Here is a 25530-nt window from a genome sequence, read left to right as displayed (position 1 = left end):
CAGGATCCTCTCACTTTATCGCCCAATGTTCCTGCCTTTGCCACAGAGCCTTTAAACAATGTCAGTCACCGTGTGTGGACTTCTTGGCAAGTCCACACATGGTGACCGACATTGGTGCTTGGCTGTGAACTCAGCCAAGATATAGATAGAGACCAAAAATGGCTGCCAGTTACTCTGTCTGAAAACATTTGGCCCAGTGACAGAGCTTTAGGGAAATGTGCATCAGCGTACATTCATACTGCAGAGCCAGGGGTGATTTGTAGTTTATTTATGCTATTAGTTTTTGTAGTTCTGGGAAAAGATGGTAAGGGGAACTTGAGTTGGTAGTTTTGTCAAACAAAACTGCAAATTTTCGAGCCATTCTCTGATTTCACTTTTTCTGTAAGGTATGAGCCTAAACATATGAACTTGGGCTTTGTTTTCTGACATTTTATGCACTGAACAATCAATCAGTTATTAAAGGAATAGGGATTTATCAGTTACGATCTGGAACAAACTGTGGAACCGGGGCCCCTGGACAGTAGCCGGCTTTGACTGGGTGGTTATCCAACCTCACTCAGGCATTTTTCACAGATTTCTGATCAAATGATTCACTGAGAAAACAGATGATGAAAATTATTGTGAAATGCAGCCTTATATCAGCTGATAAACAACATGTGAAGAGTTGTGTGAATATGTGGGAGTTATACAGAGGCCTTCATCAGGGTGTCTGCACTGAGGACAGTCATCACAGGCAAACAGAGGCCAACTTTACATTATCTGGGAGGAGTGGAGGTGATTTTGCTGATTAACATAGCAAACACAAATGCTGTACTACACCCTACATTCCAGCACAGGCGTGCACCGTGGTCTCTGTGCATGCAGCCATGGGCTGTGTCGGTGCTGAACTTCCTCGTCCTGCAGAAGAAGAAGGAGGATAAAGGCGTGACGTCGCTGCCCGCAGAGAGGCCCGTACGGCAGGAGGAGACAGGCTGGGACGCGCCGTGCGGGGACGAACGCTGCCGCTGCCGCAGAGCAGACTGCTGCGAGACGCAGGAGCTACAAGGGCACAAAACAACCGGCAACCACGGCAACTTTGCAGAGACAACAGACAGCCATAATGCGGCACCGCCCGCCGACCCCGGAGCTGATGTGACTGTGCACACACGGAGCAGGGAGGAAGCGGCGGACAGTACCACCACCTCTCCACGGTTGCCTCGCCTCGCCTCGCCTCGTCTCGGTGTGCGCGGCAGGTCGGTCCGTCTGTCTGGTGGGGGACATGTCCTCGCTAAGCGTAGAGGAGGACCAGAAATGGGTACCGACACACGTCCAAGTGACGGTGCTGAGAGGCAAGGGCTTACGGGGCAAGGGCAAGCACGGCACCAGCGATGTGTACACCATCATCCAGCTGGGGAAGGAGAAATACTCGACCTGCGTGGTGGAGAACACCACCGAGCCGGAGTGGAGGGAGGAGTGCTCGTTCGAGCTGCAGCCCGGCGTGGTGGAGAGCGGCGGGCGGAGCGGCTACTCGGCCGGGAGCAACGAGCTGGTCCTCACCGTGATGCACCGGGCGCTCATCGGGCTGGACGTGTTCCTTGGACAGGCTGTGATCCAGCTGGACAAGGTCTTTAACGAGAGTAAATTCTTGAAAAACGAGTAAGTTAATGTTGTGTATATATGTAATAGCTGTGTGTGTGTGTGTGTGTGTGTTTGTGATTCCAACGTGCAGATGAGGCAAACGTATGTGACCAAATCAGCGTTCAAATGCCTCATCTGTCTTTGCTTTATCTGTTTTCCCATGTTCAGTGAACTCATCAGGGTGTTTCTGTCTTTTAGCAGCCAGTGTTTTTGTCCTGTATAGTTGCTACACAGTTTGTTCTCAGACATAAGCACAGCTGTCAAATCTCTGGTGCTGCATCAGGGCCCTGCAGACACACCCTCCCTCCTCCCACTGATGTACCAAACTAAACTCTGACCACTACACATCACACAGAGGCCGAAAGCTTCCCCAAAACCAGACCTTCTAGAAACCCCAATCCTCACCTCCTCCCCACACTAGGTGCCTGGTTTGTTTGTTTTGTTGTGGTCTCTTAAAACGTTTTTTACCAATAGCCCGGGCATGACGTAGAGGGATTAATGCCTGTCCCAGATCCAGGGATTATCTAACAGTTTCATGATCCAAAAGCTCCAAGGTATTTTTAGAATAACATGTTGTTTTACAGAAGACCACCAACTGGAACACACGCTTGGACATGATGTGAAGTTTGTTGTTGCATACATTTCACTTGTTAAATATTTGACAAATCTTGAAGTACATTTGCACCTACATTAGATAACTTTTATTTGTGATCAGTATGTGACAAAAGGAGATTTGGAGCATTGTACCACATTGGAGCACCAGCTTTTGTATATTCTGTGTTTTTCTGTAATCTCCTACACTTCCCAAGATTCATTTCAACTCCCCCCAGAGAACAAGTCTGAACTTGTTGCACTTTTCTGTTAGATTTGATAGAGATAGGACAGAAATGGGCAGGAAAAAAAAGTGGGATTTGCACACTTTACTCACACATTTCTACTGGCAGCAATGCATTATGGTCAATTTAGGTTACGGTCAGTAGCAAAAAATGGACTCTCTGCGTGTTAAATGATTGGTTTGTCCCTGTATGATTGTTTATTGATGCAGAATTAAGAGAAAATTAAGGAAGTTTTTGCCATTTACTGCTGATGCGTTGGATAGCTAAAACATTTCCTGCAATCAGACCATCAAACCATAATGAGATGTGATGGCACTTTGTTTACATTCTCCCAGAGCTAATTTACTTTTTTTTTTTTGACCACAGAGTCTTTATTTTAAGGTAAACACGAGTATCATCGTCTGATCTTCTGATATTTGTGTTAAACTTCTGATATTTGTGTTAACTTGAAAAGGACCGGCTGGAGCTTAGTGTGTGGTCATCCTCTTTTCAGCTATGTCATTGCCAAAGCCAGGACCTCATTTCTGGTTTGCATTCACCAGACAGTGAATGCTAAAGAGGTCAGTGATAGCACCAAACATAAAATTTTACCTCACAACACAGAGGACATTACCAGTAGACATATTTCTTTAATTACTGTTGTGTTTTCATGTGGATTTGTTCTTTGAATAACATCACGACAGTAATAATTAGAGTTGGTACTTGACCTCAAACGTCTTCCTTCATTCTGACATCCTGTTGACTGAGCACAGATTTAAAATTTTGGCTTCATGATGAACACAAATGTTCCTCTCACCCTCTTTTAGCTTTTGTGTCCTTTTATGGCAGTTTGGTAGACGTGACAACCGTCTGACCTGACTGCACTTTCTCTCAGATAGACCTGTGAATATGAGATGAAAGGGGAACCAGTCTCCTCCTGACGGCCCTGTTGGAGGTGGTCACTTGAAGGTTAGAGTCAGCCTGTGACAGTGATGTGTCAGCAGTTTGGTGCCTTGGTCCATTCACTGTCTCCACATGATATTCAGTGAAACTGGGTTGGTCAATAGCAACACACTCCACAGTTAACACTCACCACCATTAAACAGTTTGGGTTTGACAGAGAACATCCAGCAGAACACCAGCCACATTTTAGGAGAAGCTGTTGTTTTCATGCGACTTGATGTTGCGCTAAAGTATAGGACAGTAAAAGATAAGCTTGATATTATGTATTTTTGTTATAGTCATAGCAAATCCCACGAGAAGACCAAAATCAACAGTGCATTTTCTCAGTACTTTCTAACTTGTCTTCTTTGTATGTTGCCCATTGGTTTGTACACAGAAGACAAAAATCAACTCTGCAGTTTAATTTTTCAATAGACTTTTAAACCTGGAAAGTTTGATAGACTGAAAAGTCAAAGTTTAATGTTTCAGAGTGAAATCAGCAGTATAGTTATTCATGCTTTTAAGCTGTAAACAAAAGTGGAATGGCTTCGATATTGCCAACATTACTCTGATAGCCCACTTAATGCTAAACTTAAGTGAGTTTTAGTCCCAATACCAAACCTATATACCAATTTCTGGTTCTTCATTGCACTTTTGAGTAGATCTAAAGTGCTTTGACTCATGGGCAGTTTGAATGTTCACAGTTCCATTACAGCCGAGCAATGTTCATCTGCTGATGGAGGCTGTGTGATATGGTTAAAAGCCCCAGAAAAAGCAAATAAGTTTACCTTGAGTGGAGTTTGTTTTGTCATGAATTTTATTATTTTATATTTACAGTGGGCTCTGAGCAGTCTGAGACCACTGTGCATTTGCCATGTAGTGATTCATGTTGAAAAGAAAGGTCAGAAAAGTACCATTCATGAGTAGAAATGGATGATGGCTTTTCCTTCCTTACTTGCGTGTTAGTGAGTGAGTTTTCACTTTAGGATGGTTTGTGGTTTTGAGCTGTTCTCAGCAACACTCATATAAATAAAGGTGTGTGATTTCTGTTATCTTGTGGCTGAGCAAAAACAGATTCTTCAGGGTTGTTGTTTTGTTTAAAGTGAGCTTTATTTGCATGGTTATAAAACCTAGAAGAAGAGGTGAATGGTGGCAGTAAAATCTGATAATAAAAATGCACATAATAAAAATAAGTGCAATCAATGAGCTGTTCAGGTGAGATGGAGTGAAGGCGTTTTCGGTGACAACAGTGTTGCCTTTATTATTGCACAGTTGGAGGACCTGAGCTGTGTGTGGGCCAAAACTCTGCCAGGACTCTTTCACCATACAATTTCTAATATTTATAAAGCCCTGTAGAGGAGGCGGAGGAAGTGATATAGTGCCTGGGGTCGTATATTTCAGCAAAAGGGAGACATGGCAGGCAAAATTGGCCTTTTTCCTCTGTACCTCTGACTTATTTTATTCTCTCCAGGATTAATCAGTTTCCATACAGTGTATTTCTGAATCAGCGTTTTCCCCTCATAGTGGAAATGAAAGATGAGGTTTAAATGTGGATATTGTAGTGGATAGGTTTATTCTGCATCTTAGATTATGAAGAAAAAGTGATGGCTAAAACAGTGGTGGACCAATGAATTTAGATGTGATTTAAAAAAAAAAAAAAAAAAAAAAAGCCCCCCCAAAAAACATTAATTTCCTTTGACTTTAGTGCAATGTAAGACTGAAACTAATGATTATTTTCATTGTCCATTAATCAGTTTTGTCTATAAAACGTCAGAAAGACAAAATATGTTATATTTTCCTATCTAACCTTCTTCAGATGTCTCATTTTGTGTGACCAACAGTCCACAACATATTCAGTTTACTGTCACATTCGACATACAAAAGCATCAAATCCTCACACTTTAGAAGCTTGGAACAGCATGTTTGGCATTTTTGGTAAGAAAATGACTGAAACAATTATTTGGCACAGTTTATCTTCAGAAACTAGCAATCAGAAAAGCAAAACAACCACCTGAGTGCTTTATTTAAAACATATCCCAGTGTGTCTGAACTTAATCAGCAATTTCGGCTTTAAATAAAGTTACAACAGCTGACCTCAAATGGGTGGTATGGGAGGATGCAGTGGCCGTGATGAATTTGCATGTTAAACTAGCAGAGTAGAGCAGATTCCTGGAAAGGTGGGCGTTGGGTGAATTCCCCTGAAGGGTCTGTCAGGAGGAAGCTACAGAAACACAGCCAGTTCAGCATACATAGCAAGCAACCATGTGTTATTAACAAAATGTTAATTTTGCTATGCTTTTTTTGCTCAGTATTGAAGTTGTTATACAGTTTTCTTCATAATCACGTTTCGCCCCAAGAGGATAATTTCACAATTCACCTCTTTATTTGCTGCAGGTCAGGGATTCTTCACATATTGAGCAGGCAGTTCTTGCATTGCTGATATTATGATTGAGACGTCAAAATTTTATGTTCTATTGGTGTCTTAGTCTCATATCCCCTGTCATGTTGTCTGTCTGTAGGAGGCAAACCTCTGATGTTGATTCAGGGCTGAGTGATACAGAGGCAGGCCTGAGAACTGAGCCTCCATCTGCTGAGTGAGGCAGAAAGACTGTGAGTGTGTTTGTGTGTGTTTCTGTCTATGTGTGTGATGTACATCCAGAAAAATCCTCTACTAAGAGCTGACAGATTTTCAGTAGCCGCAGCCTAGAGAGCATATACTCTAATGGACACTTTAGGTTATATAACTGAATGACCTGACAAGTCATCCTTGATAAAATAAATGCACATCGGCTATTCGAAAACATTATCTGTGGAGATTTATCAAGTTACCTTTAGTGAACATTATAGAGGCATTAGGATATACAGCAGTCTACATTTTGTTCACTTGTTACTGGCTTATATTCCTGAGTCATGTTGAGGTTGTGTTGTTGTGTAAAAAACTGGAGGTACAGTGCAGTAAAGACAAGCAAACACATGAAAACAGTTGTTGGTGTTCAGGTAAACGACATGTTACCAGACCAGAACGGCCAGAAGAGGTAGACTTGTTCCCAAATTTAGGTTACTGTGGTACAGCAGCCTAAACTGTTCCTGTTGGTGCTCAGAGCACTCTTAGCTAGCCAACTAGCCACCATGCTAATAATAGCAAAGCAAGAAGTGTTAAGAGATGATAAACACTAGTCAAAATTAGTTTCCACTAAATTTAGCAAATGAGCAAATCAAATGTAAAAAGCCCCTGAAAATGATTATTGTTCATGGAGGAGGAGGATAGCTCAATTTTATTTTTACATTATTTTTTTCTTTATAAAATGTCAGCTTGCTAGCTAAGTATCAGTGATAAACAGATCAGTCTCCACCCAGTATCAGTGTTAGAATTAATTGTCTTGATTTGTGTGGAAATGGCAAACTTGTACATAAAGAAAATGCAGCTAGAAATCCAACATCTAATGTTTTGAATATCAGTAGTCGGACTGTTGTCTCATTTTCTTTTGTGGATAAAGACTTAACATTCTTTCTCACCTGTTTTTGGCTGATTTTACTTCAAAAATGATAGTTAATGTTTTGGTTATTATTTTAGAGATTTAGCACTGGATAAATCTCACAGAAAATTTGCTGGAACACAGGAACCAACAGTGCGTTTACAGTCATGGATGCTTGATTTTGCTACTCTGCTGACATTTGGACACAGTGTTCACAGGAATCTGCCTCCTGTAAGGCAGAAATCGGCCTTGAACCTCACGTAAGGTGGCCTTGTATAATAACAGCCATGTAAAATAGAACTAATTTGAAAGTTGAATAACCTTTATTATTTGTTGCAGCCTTGTTGTCATGAGGCTTTTGTAGCTGCAGCCCTTGCTTCTGTTTGTGGTGATCTACTTTTGCTCACTGACTCATTTTACTGTTGCTTAATTCTTGGGTAAACAACACCCACGTAATGCATTTAAATGCTCAGCCCTGTTTCCGTGGGTTTTCCACAGCATATCAATAATTAAATAAGATCTTTTCTTCAAAGGTGTTCAGTCAGGTGTTTTGAACAATTTGTGTTGTTGTCTTGTGACCACAGTTTGTTACATGATCTCAGCACAGATGCTTAGTTTTCCTGTGATCATTGAATATTTTTCTGTGATATGAAAACCAATCCTCATGTTCCTGTGATCACATTATAAGATCATAAAGTTTGCTCTTCTTCCACTCATCATGACACAATTGTTTTGTGATCTCAGTAAAACAAGCTTGAGCGGCCCAGGTGGTGTGTTGGTGGTTCGATCCCCAGTTCCTCAAACCCAGCCACTGTGGATGCACAAGCCAGTGCATTTGTAGTGCTAGTACCAAGTACACTGTAAATGGGAGGGTTGTTGATCAAAAACGACTGAAAGAGGAAGAAGAAGAAGAAGAAGAAGAAGAAGAAGAAGATCTTTAGAAAACAAGCTTGTTAAATGAAGCAGAAGTGTAAAGATTATCTTGACAAAAATCACCCATGAGCGACCATGTGGTTTTCTGTAATTTCAGATGGCTTTCAGGAAATGTTCAGCAAACTGAAATAAACTATGTTGTAGACTTGATGAATAGACTTGATGTTTAAATCTTTATAAAAAATTTGGTAAGCTGATGTTAAAGGACAGTGTATACGGCTGGGTCCTATAACTATTGCATTTGTAGCAGCACATTTCATTTTAGTTTGTTATTGTCCTTGGCGTCTGCTAAAGGTTCGGTGTATTTGAACTTTACCTTTGTTTCTTTTTTTCCATAACACTACATTTTCCACAACAAGCAACCCTTTCCAGGTTTTCTATCACCGATCCCTGATGTGTGCCTGAGGATGTGTGGTTTTAAGAGACAGTACTCGGGTGTGAAAGTTTTACAAGGGAAGCTGGTGGTGAGGTTAGAGCTCATCGCATCCAGATGTGGAATGCGGCCTGGGACTCGTGACCTGTCTGCTACTTCTGCTGATGAGGCAGGAATCCAGGCCACCGTACCACCGTTACCCACAGTGCTCCTGGAGGGTTTGTTGGCCTCATTCACTGAAAGAGATGTAATAGGAAGTGTTCATTTGGCAACTCAAATGAAGCGGCACCATTCCATTATACCTACCTTGCGTTTTTTCTAAGGGGCCTGATGCATCAAGCCAGTAGTCTGCTGCTGCAGGGCCGTCATTGGGTCAGTGACTGTAGATTTGCAGTATGTCCAGCACTGTTGGCTTCAGCTGGACCTTGCTGGTAACATTTCTGTTAAATCAGGATGTTTAATTAGCTGCAGAAGCAGTCAGTGAATGCCTCCTCAGCCTAGCAGACCAGCACATTTATGTTTACCAGAGATGTAATAGTTGTGAGTCCCCCTTCCTTTGGACAAAAATATGACTTGCTATTCTTGTTCCGGGCTTCTGAATCGCCACCCACATCTCAGATTTCTTCAGTGATTTAAACAGATCTGGTGTTGTGCATGAAGGCGATTGTCTCAACAGGTTGGAAAAACAGTCAACCACTCAATTTGTGCAGCACTTTTCTATAACTAAATACCTGCAGAACACTCGACATTCCCATCAGTTTCAGCTGTACTTTGTGTTTACTGCTAATTTGGAAATGTTAGCATGCTAAGCGACGATGGTGCACGTGAGAAGCATTGTACCTGCTAAAACTCAGCATGTTAGCATTGACATTGTGAGCATGTGAGCATGATGTTGTTAGCAATTAGCGCAAAGCACTGCTGTGTACTGTCTGAGTACAGCCTCACAGAGCTGTATTAGTCTTTCATATGTGTGAGAGTGGTAAAGATGTTTTTCTCATTTGCTTGTGTTTTCTTAACATTATAAAAAAAAACTCTCAGCCACTGTAGACTACTTTGAGCATTGTATCTCAAGGCAATGTAAGCTTAAATACCAATATATTTGTTGAATAAAGCGCTAATTTCCACAGTTGACACAGATCCTGTGCCCTTGGCACCAATTTCACTTCAGAGAGTCTCTTCCGTCTGGCTCTGATACCACCCGGGCCCACAGAGTCCCATAGAGACTGAGTATAAGCTGGATAAAATAGGTTGCTAGCCTACTTGTCTTGTAATTTCAGCCCTGTCCTGTCTTGAAGGGGGGGGTTTCCAGGGATCTACTTGTTCCACTGAAGGTGTATACATTGCAGGCTGTAGCCTAGCCTGAGACGGCAGCTGGAAGAGAAGATTTCCCTATCTACTTCTCAGTGGATCAGGGAGCAGTGCGAGATGAGAAGATGGTGTTAAGCTGGGACGGGGTGGAGTGTTGTGATTTCCTGTTTTTGCAAGATGGGGAAGCAGATATGCTGTTATGCTCTGCAGCTCTGGAATGGGATTGTCTATGAACAACAACAACTCCCACAAATTCCAAAAAAGCAGTTAGAACATTTGGTTTTGAGGATTGTTGTAGTGCAGAGATCTTCATAGGCTTATCAGTGCACGTCTACAACCCCAAATGCTTTTCAGTATCAGGTCAGCAGCCTTGTTGAAGTATACAGGAGTCTGCGTGGGACGATGCTTTTGGAAAACTGGGTCCTCTTCTGTAACAGACTGTGCTCTGCCTGAGTACGTGGGCTTCAAAATGTGCTGCTGGTTTTTAATGTCTTGTAGTTTCTGTATTTAGGCCTCATGTTCGCATTTGTTGTTGTCAGGCTTGTTCATGCATTACATGGCCCACAAGCCCAGGTGTACATGTATAAATAGGCCTGTAACTTTTTTTTTTTTTTTTGCATCGTCTTCAAAAACAGAAAACGGTTTTTGTGTCACAGAAGCAGCTCCTGAAATTATTTTAGTCAGCAGAAGCAGTTTTTGTTCTCCCTCTGTGTGCACAAGTCACCTAAATACCAAAATTCAACAGCACAAATGTAAATAAATCACAAATTTGCAAGTTTTCAGTCCACTCCCTTCTCAAAAGACAGAAAGCGTAAGCTAGGAGGGAGACTTCTAAGACATTCTTTAAGAATAGTGTCCTAAATTACAATCTGTGGATGGTGAGATCGATGATGACAGTGGTAGTAGTAGCTTGACGTTTGCATAAGAAAACCCTTACGTAGCTCCCTGGTCCAGTGTTTGGAATGTGAGCCCCACCTTGGCTACAGGGAGTTGGCCGCCGTGTCAGGAGGAGGTCCTGATACTATTGTTGGAGCACCGATGTGAAACTCAAGCCCACACCTAACAGGCATTTGAGGCAGAAGCACTGATATAGAATTTTAGTCACAGGAGCACAAGCCTGCACGAAAATCTGTGCCGCTTTCAAATAAAGACAAGTTTAAATCTGAGGAATTGACTTTGTTTACACATGAGTTGATCGACTGGTAACAGGATTTGATTTGATGAAATGTCAGTACTGGATTAGAATAACTCGGCCTCTGTTAAGTTTATCTTTATGCGAATACAAAAACATATTACCGCAGTTTAAATATGTACGTGCGTCAGGGGATTGACACTCCTCCTCCTCCATCTCCTTTTTGTTTAATGCGTGTGAACGACATCTGGAGTTCTTCATGAAAGCGCCTTACGTTTCCCACGTCTGCTCATGTGGCACCTTTCCATTGTTGTGTATTTGAGATGTAATGTTTTGTGTTCCCGTGGAGCTATAAAAGCAAAAGCATTCCTCTCTCTTCTGTCCTCCGGGCTCCACCTGCTTGTTATATGTGATTCTCAGAGTTGCACTGGAAGGAGTTTGTTCGCTAATTGTTTTCACTGGCATTCATCTCGGGTGTTGCCGTGTTTTCGGGGCTGAACTTGAGGTCGATGGCAGGATGATGATGATTACATAACAGCCTGTGCTGTGAATTATATGACTTGTGTTGCTTCTTCAGTGCAGCCTGCAATTACGCCCGTGATTTTGCTGGAGCAGAGACTTTTTCTGTCTCTTTTCCTGTGTAATCAAACAGCTGGATGTTAGAGCTGAACGGGACCTGGAAATAATGGCAGTATATGACTATAGGGCTGTTGGACTTTTATTAACCCTCTGGAGTTTTATTTTTACCTGCTTTTTATGCATTTTCTATTAAATCTGACTTATTTAAATGTCAGTTTATTTTATATGGATTTTGTATATTGTAATATAGAGTATATGGACATAAAAAAATTGCTGTGCTAAACTGCTAAATGTGAACATCCAGTTGTAACCATGCTAACAGTAAGCACATTGTCTTTCATTTCTACACCACTGAATAGTTGGTGAACAAGGTTTTTTTTTAACTCACCAAACTGCAAACCAGTTTGGGTTTCCTTGTTAGGTTTTTAGTTTCCCATCATTGCCCAAATGCTATGCTCACAAACATTACAACTCTGATAAGAAAACCATGGCTAAATGATAAATGGAAAACGTGTGGTTATTTTAGCATGAAGCAGATTAGAAATACATGATATGAACTTTTGAAATCGCATTTTGTTTGAACCTATGTTAGTTCTCTGCCTCGCTGTGTTTCTGTGCAGTCATACTGCGGTTTATAGAAAAAAGAAGGGGATCTTGCGATGGGTGGTGGGGAGGGCGGGAATAAAAACCTCTCTGGTTTCTGAGATAGCAGTGCAGTTAAAGTGTGGGGTTCCTCTTGCACGTCAGTGGGCTTGTTCTAGCCTCACTTTTCTTTCATGCCGGAGCTTTCATGTCACGCCTTTTATGTTTAAACCTCCGCTCTTGTAACTTTCTGAAGTGGAGCGGTTGACGTTCCACAACATGACATTTAGATTTTCTTATCAACTCCATGGAACAGGACATCGTATTCATGCATGAAACAGCATTTCTGTTACGTTCCCTCCAACCCCTCTGACATCCTGTTTTATATTCACGCAATAAAGCTGTATTCATGTTACTCCTCTCAGAGTTTCACAACCACAAACTGCGATTACAAAATTGCATGTAATTGTACTTCATTGTACTTTTTCATTGTACTTTTTCATGTTTTAATATTTTCATCGGTGATTTGTGTTTGGTAAAGATATCTGCATTTGTACATTTATCACTTTTTATTGGGATCTGTTTTAGGTTTGTGTTATGACTTTTCACTTTTGTCTTTTCTATATCAGATAATTCATAAAAGGAACTCGTAAAGTAAAATTGTAGTATACGGAGGTGTCACTCGGCCTCATACAGATTATATTGAAGAGGAACAAACAGGCACTGTGGTTGAGGTGTGAGGTGAAAATAGCCCAGCAGCACAGGAAGTGAACACATAAAAGCAAGTCTTGGTTTCAGGCCTATTTTTCTGTCATCCTCCTTGCGCCGTGTCACAAACGCCAGTGTCAGAAACACATGTTAACTGGGGGAATTTTTCTCAGTCATATCGTGTTTTTTAAACCAGTCACAACACAGCAGATGAGACTTTCCCATGAGTCATGGTGAGGTGAACTTGTTGGCACTGTTCCACCCACCGGCAAACACCATTTCTAAGAACTGCTTCTCGGTGCCCGTCCAGTAAAGGGATTTACAGTTGGGGTGATGGTATGTCATACTTATGTAGGGCACTTCGCTGCTCAATCAGAAATGAGCGTTGTTTTACTTCATTGTTCTTGCCCTCCCCCCCGCCACCCGAGGTATTGTGGGATGTCTGGCCACACACGTCTTTGCGTATTAGTAGGACACAGACCACTCACACACACACACACACACACACAGCTCCCATTCAGATTAGCTCCATTCATGATTATAATACAGTCATTCACTGTACTTCATGACCCCATTCAATGCCGAAAACTAATTGATGACTCAAGCGAAATGTTTTGGGGGGCGGGGGGTTTAAAACTGAATTGATTTCAGCTGCAGATTGTCTTTAGTTTTCTGCAGCTGTTAGTGTCTCCGGTATCACAATTTAAAGCTCAGTGTTTGAGTGTTTCTCGCTCAAATGCACCTTAAGGTTTTTATGGACGTGGGTTTGTAACTTTTAACTTTTTATCAAAGAATTAGATGTTTTCTAATTCAGTTGTTTACGTTTTGTAACGATGATTCAGCTGCAAGGGTCTCATGCCAATCCAAGCTATAGAAAGAGCTCCAACTGTAAAGTCATGTAACGCTGTCAATGGGAAAAATCAATGGATACTCTATTTAGGGCTTGTACAGAAGGCCAGTGCAGATATTAAAAGCTTCTACTAACTTCTGTTGTTCTGTTGCTGTTTTTTTTAATGAATTAATTTATCAGTTAGGCTGTAAAATTATAAAAAATGGTTTAGAAGACAAAGTCATCAAATTCTCAATGATATAAAACAGAAAAGCAGCAAATCCTCTTATCATAGAAACTGGAATCAGCAGTTGTTCTGTAGTTTTTGCTTGATAAAACACTTCAACAATGAATCACTAATCCAAACTATTGCCGATTAATTTTCTGTCAACCAACTAATTGACTAAGTGACTAATTATTTCACTGATAAATGATACACACTGGTGTCCACTAAGCTCATGTGATGGATGTTTCTGTGTTGCAGGTGGTTCAGACTCAACTCCAAAACGGGGAAGAAGGAGAAGGAACGAGGAGACATTCAAGTCAACATCCAGTTCACCCGAAACAACCTGACGGCCAGCATGTACGACCTCGTCATGAAGGACAAGGGCACCTCCACCTTCAGCAAGCTCAAAGAGCGCATGAGGGGGAAGAGGAGATCCAGTGACGAGGACTCCTCGTCGGCCGTCCTGCCAGGTGGATACGGGTCTTTGTATCGGATGCGTCAACGGCTGCCGAGCGATGGAGGCGGGGAGGAGGATTACGAGGATGACGAGGGGGGCGAGGCCCGGCGGAGCAAGATGAGGACCTTTTTCCTGAGAGGGAAACTGAGGAAGTCATCAGACACTCGTTCCAGCACATCACTGGGCTCGGAGAGTAGCGAGTCGTCGTCGCGGGGTGGGAGCCTCAGTCCCACAGCCGGCATCAGCGTGGTGGTTTCTGACCTCTCTAACTCGCCCAGTAACAGCAGCAACCTGACGGCAGACAACAGCCCAGGTAAGAATCACCAGCAGACAGTGCTATCATGCACTGAAGAATATTTTAATATTATACCCACTGCACATTTAGTCCAACAGTAGATTTCAGTTTCTCAGTCATCCATCCTTTTATTCATAGTGGACACGCTTTGCAGGTTCGGGTTTACCTCTTGTGGAACAACCCATGACTGATCACTCAGAGCAACTTTCAACATGCATTCGTCTTTGTATTGAAGGGTTTATGCACTGCAACCCAACCCCTATCAGTCTGTGACTGAAGGTTCTGCCGTCTGTGCCCCAACAACGAACCCTCTTTCAAAGTCACTTAGATCTTTTCCTTTTGGTCATGTTGGTACAAAATCAGAATAAACTTGTCCTGCTCAGCATTTTTGTGCATGCCACAGAGCATGGCTGGATGTGAATCGCTTAATTGTACCATGCAGTGCACCGGTGTGGAGGCATCTGTATTCGTTAGCTTTCTTTGCTCACGGACAGATGTTCACGCTGTTAACTCTAAAAAGGAAGCTGCATTTGTGTGACTGCTATTTAGAAAATAGGTGGACTGGATGAACTGTGAAACTGAAACTTTCACGCATGTACACACTACAGGAAAAGTGAGTGTGAAACAGGAAGAGGCTACAAACACTCTGCTTTCTACCTTTAATCACCTTAATGAAGTTAGGTTTTCATATCCCCTTTTTGTTTATTTGTTAGCAGATTATCTAAAGTTTGAAATGTATTTACTCAATAATGTTGAAACATAAATTCAGGAGATGTGTGCACCCCCTGTCCTGAAACAAGCTGATAATAGGCCTGCAAAGAATTAATTAAACTGAAGTGAAATTCCCACATGTGGAGCCGCTATAGTTTGACAGTTGTGCAGATTTTATGGCGGCATGTGTTCCTCTGAGCGCCGTCTACACAGATAAATCACCTGATTGGGGAGTTGGAGAGATGTTTACACTATAAAGCACAGAGCAACAGTTCCCATTCTACTAGGACTCATTCAGTAATCACACAGAGGTAAATGAATCCATCATTCCTGAACCTTTGTCAGCCACAGATTCTGACCCATCCTGCTGTGAAAAGAATGGTCAGTCAAAGCCATTACAAGGTTTTATCACCTAATTAAGCTGTTTGCAGATTTAATTTAGTAAAAGTCATTCATTACCTGCATCAATTTTCCCCTATCTTTCTGTTTTCCTCTCTCTATTTCTTTTCATTTCCTCCTCTTCGTGCCTTGTTTTTGCAGAGCACACAGCAAACACATCACCCAAGTCGTCCTCTCTGAAATGTGATGAGGCCGGTGAGATCACCATAGCAGTGCCTCAGCCCACTGTGTGCGTTAACGGAAGCCATGCTTATAACGTCCAGCCCCTGGACCCAGGCTCAGGAAAGCGTGCAGATTCTTTAGGCCTGGGACTGTTGCAGAAGTCTATGCCCCTCTCCATGTCGCTACAAAACCTCAGCCCGCGGGCTTCCACAGACTTCCCCAAAGGTCCCATGGGGGACGGGCGCCGCTGGTCTTTTGACAAACCCGGCGAGGAGGAAAAGGCTGCCATAGCAGCAGCTTTGGAGCAAAGCGGCCCCATGCAGGGCGAAGAAGCGGAACGTTTAGGACAGGCTGAACCCCCAAAAGCTGCCTCCATGACGGAGACAGAAAGCCAGGGGAAGAAGCAGAGGAGGAACTTGTTCTCCCACGGGAGGAGTGAGTCTGCTGGGAAAGGGCTGAGTCAGTCTAAGGATGGGTCTGAACAGGCCCCCGCTGCCACTGAGGAGAAACACAGGGGTTGGTTCGGATCAAAGGACTCGCACAGCAAACCCAGGTGAGATGCACACTGTGATCACAGAGAAGTTCATTTGCTACAGCATCAAACAGGTGATGAATTATAATTTTTAGTTTGAATACGAATCAAATGAAGAAGGTGAAAGCCAGCCGACATGCTCGTGAGCCTGCTGATAGTTTGTACCTACACTGTCTTGGGTTCCCCTGCATCGCTGGTCACAGACGGAGGCGTCTAACTGCATGTGATCTGTGTACTCTGGCTTTGTTCTGGTAAAGATGTGGGCATGAAAGAATGTTTTTGATGTGTAGGCTGATACTTTAGCAGTGAAGTTGAAACTAAACCAAGAAACTAAACTAAATTAGTGATGAACCAACCAAGTAGCTCACTGGAAATTCTGAGGGGTTTTCTAAAATGTTAGAGAAATCTGTATTTGAATACACCTTTGGAAAACACTAAATAACTTAGATATAAATCGGATCAATACAACAACTTTTCAAATTACATACAACCCACATAATTGTCACAGGCACAAATACCAGCAAACCTTGCAACTTTAATGTAATAACAAGGTGTTAATATCTGCTGTGTACCAGAGTTCTCTAATAGAACATACAGAACCTTACATTGTGGAGTAAAGGCTTTAAATGTACTCAGTTACCTGAGGGTTAATTTCCAAAATCTTTATTCAGAGAAGCAGAATTATGTTGAACAGTCATCAAAATGGTTTGTTTACTTTTCACTTCCTGTGTGCCAGCACGGCTGCTAGATGTTGGCTTCCATCTCTGTACACATCCCTCCTCAGCTCCTGGTCTCAGTCTCTGGTTACAGCAGGTATCTGCAATGCAGATGGAGGAGGGGAGCTGCTCTCGTGAAATTAGCTCCATCAAGCTGAAGCCTTGTGCACGCTGTAATATGGTTCAGTAATAATGTCGATTTCACTGGAAAGATGATGATGTGAGCTGGAACGATACTTGATCTCTTACAGCTTTTGTTTAATATATGTGTGTGCGTGTCTGTGTGTGTAGGCGTGGGGTCTGCCTGTGCATTTCTACTGTGTGTGTGTGTGTGTGTGTGTGTGTGTGTGTGTGTGTGTGTGTGTGTGTGTGTGTGTGTGTGTGTGTGTGTGTGTGGGCAGGGAGAAAGGAGGGAAGAAAACCCCATCTCATTTTATTTCCACTTCTACCACAAGCACATTCTAAAGTGGGTAATTTATTTGGGAGTTGTCACCTGCTGTACTGTTCTTTCTCTTGTACTGCTCCCTGTTGTCAGTGCATTGCTCCTGCACTTTGTATTGTTGAGTTTTATTTAAAACTAATCTTTAAGTCAGGTCTCTAAAAACCCTTAAACAGTTATTTAAAAAAAACCCAGGCACAGTTTCATAATATTTTCATACACCGAGCGTAAACAAAATATTGGACTCACAAGCACCTGCTGTTTGAACTGAGGTCAGCTATTCTGGACCATAGTACACTCAATGCCTTTCTGCCAGCTCTGTAACTATACATTTTCATAGCCTACACACCCACATGCTTTTAGATCCTTGGGGAGGGAAAGTGCCAAGTTGGCACCGGCAGCACTAAGTAATCACTACACCCAGCTGCATCAACTTTTCTTGTAAAATATTACATCATGGGCCAATGGAAACACAGGTGAGGCACGGAAATTGATCTTTTTTGATGTGTATCGTTGCCAGTTTTTGAAGATATGAAAACATTAATGCAGTTTTAACTGTCACTGTTTGCAGAGTTACAGTTAAAGTCACTATGAGTACGAGTAGATTATGATTTGGCTACCACCGGAGGGCACTAATGTCTGAAATCTTTAAATGCTTTACATGGTGGCTTTAAAGCTGCACTTGTCAAGATTTTTATATTAACAATAAAAAATATATGATTGAGATGTGACAGAAAGCCTGCTGGAAGCCTTAAGTGCAGCTGTGTGAACAATCCTCACTAATCAAGAGGACTGTGTTCCCTTCCTTTCACAGCCTGGTGGTGTCCCCTAAACTAAAGCCCAGCACTGATCCCCACCCACCACCCCTCCCTTCTAGTCAGCACCCTTTAGGCCCCCCTGTACCTACTTCCTCTCTGGTTTCTACGCTGCATCACACTAACCCCTTCTGCCACTCACAGACCACACCACCTCCCATATCCCCCTGCAACCCTTTCTTCTCTCTCCTCCAGCACAACCCTTTCTATGAGGACATGCTAACCACTCAGCCCCTAAAACCTTTATTGCCTCCTTTGCCCTATCTCTCCAGTTCCCGGCCCCCCATAGCTCAGCTCTTTCCGCAGGCGAGTAACCCTAACCCCACTCTGACCCACATCAACCCAAACACAGAGGACTCCATCTTTGGCACAGATGCAAAGAGCGACCTGATGGCCAAAGCTGAGAAACAACCCTTTCCTCCTGCTCCCACAGAAGGGAAGAAACCTTTAAGCAGGAAGTCGTCCAACCCTTTTACGTCTGCTGGGGAGCTGGAACCAGATCCAGAGTGGGACGAATCCTTTGAAGCATTTGCAGCTGGCAGGCTTCAGTCTCCCGAGGACCCGACCACAGATTCTAAAACACGGAAAAACACTGCCGGTGACCGTCCACTGGAACGCTGCAATAATGAAGGAACATTACTCCCCGTAACAGAAGCTGATCAGAGCATAAATGTGAATGACGCACTACATCATCAACCGTGCAGAAAATTAATATCTGAAGCTCACAAGTCCACCAGTCACATGACCAACACTAATACTCATCACCTCGATGCATTTGTGCTTGAAACAATCCCTGAACACAGAGGCTTTGAGACTGAAACCATAACTTTAAATGCTTCCGCTGACTCACCAAAACTTGATGCTTGCACCGAAACTAACAAAGCTAACAGCACTACTAACACAAATGATTCAGCGTCATTTACACAGCTCAACAGCAGCTCCCCAGATCCTGGCTCGTCAGGTCTCGGCAGTTCAGCAGAGGAGGATTTCCTCTCCTGTCTTTCATCTTATTCAGACAAACTGTCTGCATCCTCCTCCGAGGAAGCTGAGGCACAGAACTTTGAAAGCAGCATCCTGGGCCTTGAGAAGGCCTCTGAGTCCGCTGTGGCTAAAGCCTCAAAGCCCTCAGAATCTGAAGCTGACTTTACTGACAGGTCAAATGATCTGACTTTACTTGATGCAGCCCAGGAAACTGTTATTCAGCAGCAGGATAGAGATGAAAGGGTAGATTCAAACAATTCAGAGACGCCATTGGCACCGCAGTCCCCAGCGCTTACACATCAGCAGCTCATAATCTCTGCCACAGAGACTGAAAGTGAAGGCGCAGATACTCAGACACCAAACGTTTCTAATGTCGTGTACCCCGACCTGTTGCCAAAACTGTCTGACGTACAGGCAGAGTCCAGCGTCTCTCCACAGTCTGATGATGAAAGTAGAGAGAGAAGCTTAAATGAGTTCAGCAGCTCAGCGGGTTTTTGTGAGGAGTTCAATGACAGCTCTGTAAATAAATGTACAGAAGTGGAGATTCTTGCTACTCCAGGTGATGAGTCTTCCACACTCCCATCATTGCACATCACAACCTCCTCTCCTGATGTGAAGCAGAGTTTGTGGGGATCACCCTTTGAGAGGAGGGGTTTAGGAGGACAGGATGCTAGCCAGTGTTACCCAGTGCCATTTCGGTCTTTTGATAATTTCCTCAATACCAGTCCTGGCCAAGACACTGACAACGAACTACTGCACACTCTAGTGTCTGATCAGAGCTCCAGCAGCTTTTGTCGAAGCCTTTATGTCAGCACCGACTCACAGGATTACCTGACCTGTGAGTCTCACCCTTCTTCCAAGTGCTCCAGCTTCTCAGAGCCAGACGAGACACTACACTCTGCGAACTCAACGCTCTGCGGTGAGCTGAGTGAGATTCAGACGACTGCTGATGCCACTTTTGGCCTTTCCACCAGTTCATCCAAGCCATCTGACGGAGAAATCAATCAAACCGACAGATTAGAAAAGTCCTCTTATGTAGCCAACGACAAGACCGCGACTCTTGAGACAAATTTCATGATAGAGGATGATCTACAAGTACTCCCTGCAGCACCAAAAGACTCTAATGCAAGCTGTGGTCCAAAGAGGCTCAGTGAAGGAGATGTGAAAAGCCAGCGCATCATCTTAGATGACGAGTTCTCAAAATGCCCTCAGGCCCAGTCTGCTACGCTATACCGCTCCCAGTCTGAGGGCACACTGACGCCTGCCTTCGACAAACTCCTCCTGCCGTCATTTGGGAGTGATCCCGGTGCCATCCAGGAGTCCTCCTCAGCTCAGCCATGCCCTGATCTCACCTGTCTGACCTCCTTTGCTCCTTCTCTAACTCCTGAAAGTAGCAGCTCCCCTGTAGATCTCTGTTCCTTCCCTCTCCTTGCCAACACTTCGGCGAGTTCACCACCCAGCATGGCACGAGCCGCTGCGCCAAAGCCTGAGGAGACGCAGCAGCAGCAGGCAGCCAATCAGCAGAACAGGTGAGGTTGCACATGCTCAGTGCTCGGTGACAAGGTGGAGGCGAAGCACTTTATCCAGCTTTCCAAAATCTTCTATCCTGTCGTCTCTTCAGTCTCCCTCTGCGGCTCTGCTTCCGCCTGCTTTTCTTCTGTGCAGCCAACTCTCACGGGGTTTCTCCTTTTGTGGTGTGACCTTCTCTTTTTTGTCACTCTGACACACACACACACACACACACACACACACGCATATACTGGTGTTAACAGGACTCCTCTGCAGGTGTCTTGTGTGTGTCCTGGCTCTGTGGTAACAGGAGGGGAAACAGAGCCTCAGGCCAATTAGCAGTTATTATTTTGCCCTGATTCCTAGCATACACCCCCTCCCTCCCGACACACACACACACACACTCCATCCCCCCTCCCCACAGCCAGTGTTCTCACGCAGCCACACTCATTTGCCAAAATCTCAACCAGAAACCAGCCTTTATATGAGGCAAACAAGGTGTTGTTGTGTCACTGATAGCATTTCCTTTCCACCTCGGGGTAATAACACATTTAACATAATTCTACATGTTTGGTTGCCCCAACGCATGCAATTAAGTCTTCCAGTTTTGAACTCATTTAATTTCAATTTTCACCAGCATTTCCTTTAATGAGGAGTCTTACGCCTGTCTAACCTCCTTTACTCTTGATCACTAAAATTAAGAGCTCCTGGGATTTTAAAAGGTTGATCTTTAGCATCCGTGTCTGGTGTCATCCTGGAAGTCCACAGGACAATCTGGTGTGCCAAAATAATGGGAAAACCTGTAATAACTGAGCTAAAGAAATACATATGTGACAAAGATTGTGCTTGTGTGAATGCAAGTCACTGCAGCAAGTAAATAAGTGAGAGGTTTAATATAAGTTTCCTTGTAAATGTAGGTCACTGACACAGGAAACTTTCCTTCCTGTGTTATTGTAAAGCTGTAGTTTGAGAATATCCTTCAACACACAACTGGTTTCTGGTTGTTCGGCAGCTAAATGACCAGCAGGCAAACTGATTTAATTAAACAGCAAGAAAGGGGCATCTTTTTTAGCCCGTGTAAGATGTTTATGTGTTAGGAAAAAACCCAACGCAAAAGTTAATTTGCTAAAAACTTTTGTGTCTTCACACCAAGGGCTCACAACTAGGGCTGTGTTGTGTGCAATTTTCAGAATAAAAGCTCATTTGTAACCTTTGTAGCTTGTGATTCCCCCCTGTAAAATAAAGCAGTGTCTGCTTTTAACTCCGGCCTCAGTAGTTTTAACTACAGAGGGATGTGTTCCCTCTCACATTACATCTGTTTAATTTCATACACAGAAAAAAAATGGCCATGATGTGCAATGGGGGAAGATAATTGGCTGTTTTTAGCCACAGAAGTCCAAGAGCTGTGGACCTCCAGTGTGGCAACCAGATCTTGGTCCCTTACATCACGTTAAAGTCGTCCGTATAAATCTTAAACCAGCCACAGAGGTCTTGCCGCTGTATCAGGTGGAATACCTGACAGTATGTACTCTATGTGTTCCTTGTCGTTGTCCTCTCCAGCCCCCACCCAGTGAAGCCCCTGACCACTGCCATACTGGCTGAGGAGAAGCGGACTGAGGGCCGGTCTGTGCTGGCCACCGGCCTGGAGAAGCTCAAGTCCACCATCCACCCAGGGAGGAGCAGCCAGCTCAGCGAGCAGACAGACAAGAAGAAGGTGCAGTATAGCTCTATTGTAATAATGTGAATAACACAATAATAACATGATAATAACTTGGTAAGACACAACAACAATAATGGCGTCTCTCATTACTTACAGTTTTGTTTAATAATTGTGAAAATAAAAACGTTCCCTGCACCACTGGCAACAGTTTGAAACAGTAGGTATAGCTGCTAGTGCCATAAGGAACAAAACATTAATACCTGTCCATCTGCTTCTCTCTCTGCCTTCAGTGTCTGACAGAGGGAGCGGGCTCGTACTACCACCTGAACCACAGCGAACTGGTCGCGTTGTTGGTGCAGCGGGACGCAGAGCTGCAGAGGCAGAAGACAGAGTTTGAGCGTCAGAAAGTTTTGCTGGCCAAGCGGGAGGTGGAGCTGAAGAAGCTGAAGCCGCAGGTCAGGGATCTGGAGGACTACATTGACACGCTGCTGGTGCGCATCATGGAGCAGAAGCCCACTCTCCTGCAAGTGCGCTCCAAGTTCAAGTGACGAGAGGGGGCAGGGGGGGGCAAGGGTTTGCAGTTCGGCCCTCATCTGTTCACTCTAACCTCCACAACAGCTCTTTAGTCTTTTCACTGCTATGCTGTCCTTTTTGATACAAATATTTAGGCACTGAGAGATGTCGAGGCCATGTTTTCCAGTCGGCATGCTTTACTGTACTGAAACACATTCTCGTTGCAAGGTTTGGTTCGGGCGGTTTTGAATGTAGCGGGTCCTCAGGTTGTTTTCAGGTTCACACAGCCAGTTGGTTTTAAGCTCACAGAGGAGTGAGCCCAGTGGGGATAAAACCCAGATGCCTCCTTTTTGGGATCTGGTTGTAGAAACACTGATTCCTCCTTTTCACCTCACATGTCACTTCTATCACCTTATCACAAAAGAGAGAAACCGTAGGGCTTCAGTCCACAACAGTGTATATCCACCTAACCCCTCACTCAGTACTTCAAAAATGTAAATTCAAGCTGTTAGCTCGAAGGGCCACTCTGGTAGTTTTGCATGTTTGTCACTGCTGACCTTTTCCATCTGTTTTTAGATTGATTTCCACTTTTAAAGGAAGCCATTTGTTTCAGTTTATTTCAGTTTCAGCATGAAAATCAAGCTGCAGAGACTTGATGCTCAAGAAGAGAATCTGTGGCAGTAAACAGCAGTGCAGTTAAGAACAGGGGCTGTTTGATCGAGCAGTTATTGGTTGGTTAATGGTTAATTGAAAAATTGCTTAAATGATTAATAGATTATAAAAACATTTAATTTCCTGTTTATTACAGTATACAATACAGTTACAATATGTTCAGTGCAAGTAAAGTGTCTGCAAGTGGTTTTTCATGCTGCACTGAAATGAACTCAAACTAGTGGCTGCACAAAAGGAAGGAAATTAAAACATTTAGTCGATGAAATGTCAAAAAACCAACAGTTCAAAATCCAGAGATACCTGATTTATGATGATAAAACAGAGAAAAGCAAGTCTAATTATTTATACAGTATTTATATTTCATGAGTGAAACATGCAAAACCGTCAGTATCTTCCTTATAGTGGATAACTGGAATGATGTACACCCCTGTGATTGGCGTCACTTTCTCTGGATGGTGCATATGTTGTTTTGGACTGACACTCTACAAACGTTCCCTGATAAATGTCGAGTGCTCTGACTAGTTTTTGAAACTACAAACCAAATGAGCGGTGTGAGACTTCAGCCTCGTCACGTGCACATTACTGGGAACCGAACGTAGCTTATGAATGTTCAAAAGTGTTCTTAGCCAGCAAGTGAAAGGTTTTGTTTTCTACGCACGGAAAAGTGCAGTTTATCTTTTGCTTGTTCCTTCCTCTTTTTCCTCTTCTTTTCTCCTCTTCTTTCTGTTCTATGGGCATGTTTTGAAATTACCCATAATGCTCAGCCACATAAGCTAACTGATTGTTGTATGGGTCACGGCGTTATCAGGTGAAGACAGTATCACTCAGTATCCGAACAGCATCAAGATCAGCCATCACAGCTTCTCTGATCTCATGCTTCTGCCTTCCCATGTGTGCGTTGTCGACACGGCTCCACCACACTGAGAAAAAGCCTGCGACATGCTGGTACTTGACTCCCACTCCCTCAGTGTCTGTGTGTCACATCTGCTTCTGCTCAAGCACGCATAGCGCTACTGCTTTCAGGTTATATAAAGGGATATATACCGCATTTTACAGCAGATATGCCGTATTGAAATGCCAAATGCTGCCTTATTTTTTTTTTTGTTTTGACATTCATTAAAAATCTTGCACTTCATTTTACTTGTCGGGGCTTGGGGCAGGTTTTGAAAGAGAAAAGCCATCTGTTCACTGAAAGTTTTTTTGTTTTTGTTTTTTTTTTTTTCTTCTGATGCTTTGTTATGATATTGTTTAGATCACTGCACAAAAACAAATTGTATGCATACCAGTAGAAAATGAGCAGTAACAGTGATTTCCTGTGAAATGCCAAAAAGAAAAAAAAAGCCTTGAAACTTAATCTATGGAGCAGATTGATACACCATAAAGTATTCTGATATGATGCCACTGTTAACAGCATTCGTGGATGTTCTTGCACTACTTTATCATCAGAACATAACTCTACTGTACCTGTCTGTCTGATGTCGGTATAGTTAGGTCTACTTTACACCGTACTGCACTTTCTAATCGCTCTGTGATTTCAGCACTTGGCCTACTTTGACACCACAACAATGACTAGCCAGTGAGCTTGAAGCATACAAAAACATCCCAAACTGTCTTGTCATCTCAGTTCTGCTGTGCGATCGCAATATCAAGTGCATAGATGACTGTAGAGACATATTAAATGTGACTCAGCACTTACGAAGCGCAAGAATAAACATCCTCCTCAATGTCTTCCATTTTTAAAAGTTTTTATTTAAGTTTCAACTGATTGTACTTTGTCCTTGATTGTGTAGCCGGTGGAATGTGCTTAAGGTAGGATGTAAGATTGGAAAGTTTACAATTCGTGATGCAATTCTGTTTCACAAATTTTGTATATTTAATAAAGAATATTTTGTGTTTCTTGCTCACTGTACGTTTGGTTGTAAAACTTTCTTTGGGGTGTGTTTGTGTGTGTTTTGCTACGTGACTGACTGTGGTAAGTTTCCATGTTTGCATTTAGGGATGGTTTCTGATAACTTGTTCCAAATACTGCATCCTTTAATTACAGACATTTTTAGTAAGTAACCAGTAACACAGACACCTACTGTATGGACTTCATGTACAATAATACCTAACACTACTCCTTTGCAGTGAATGACAACCATTTTACATT

The 25530-nt window shown here is 43.1% G+C and overlaps 1 protein-coding gene across 2 annotated transcripts; it reads left to right on the top strand.

Moving 5' to 3' along the window:
• The first annotated feature begins 935 nt into the window (after positions 1-935).
• rab11fip5a (RAB11 family interacting protein 5a (class I)) lies at positions 936-25290 on the top strand. Of its 2 annotated transcripts, XM_041060337.1 has the most exons (7): positions 1501-1635; positions 5894-5984; positions 13779-14290; positions 15524-16097; positions 18046-20556; positions 22097-22250; positions 22487-25290. In XM_041060337.1, exons 3-7 carry the CDS (start codon positions 13876-13878, stop codon positions 22742-22744), a joined length of 3912 nt encoding a protein of 1303 aa, XP_040916271.1. In that variant the 5' UTR covers positions 1501-1635; positions 5894-5984; positions 13779-13875; the 3' UTR covers positions 22745-25290. The 2 variants fall into 2 exon arrangements, with proteins under 2 accessions (XP_040916270.1, XP_040916271.1); XM_041060336.1 differs by lacking the exon at positions 5894-5984 and having other exon boundaries at positions 936-1635.
• The last annotated feature ends 240 nt before the right edge of the window (positions 25291-25530 follow it).

The sequence above is a fragment of the Toxotes jaculatrix genome, chromosome 17, assembly GCF_017976425.1.
Source record: "Toxotes jaculatrix isolate fToxJac2 chromosome 17, fToxJac2.pri, whole genome shotgun sequence".
In the NCBI taxonomy this organism is placed as follows: Eukaryota; Metazoa; Chordata; class Actinopteri; family Toxotidae; genus Toxotes; species Toxotes jaculatrix.
This window is presented reverse-complemented; position numbering and strand designations above follow the sequence as displayed.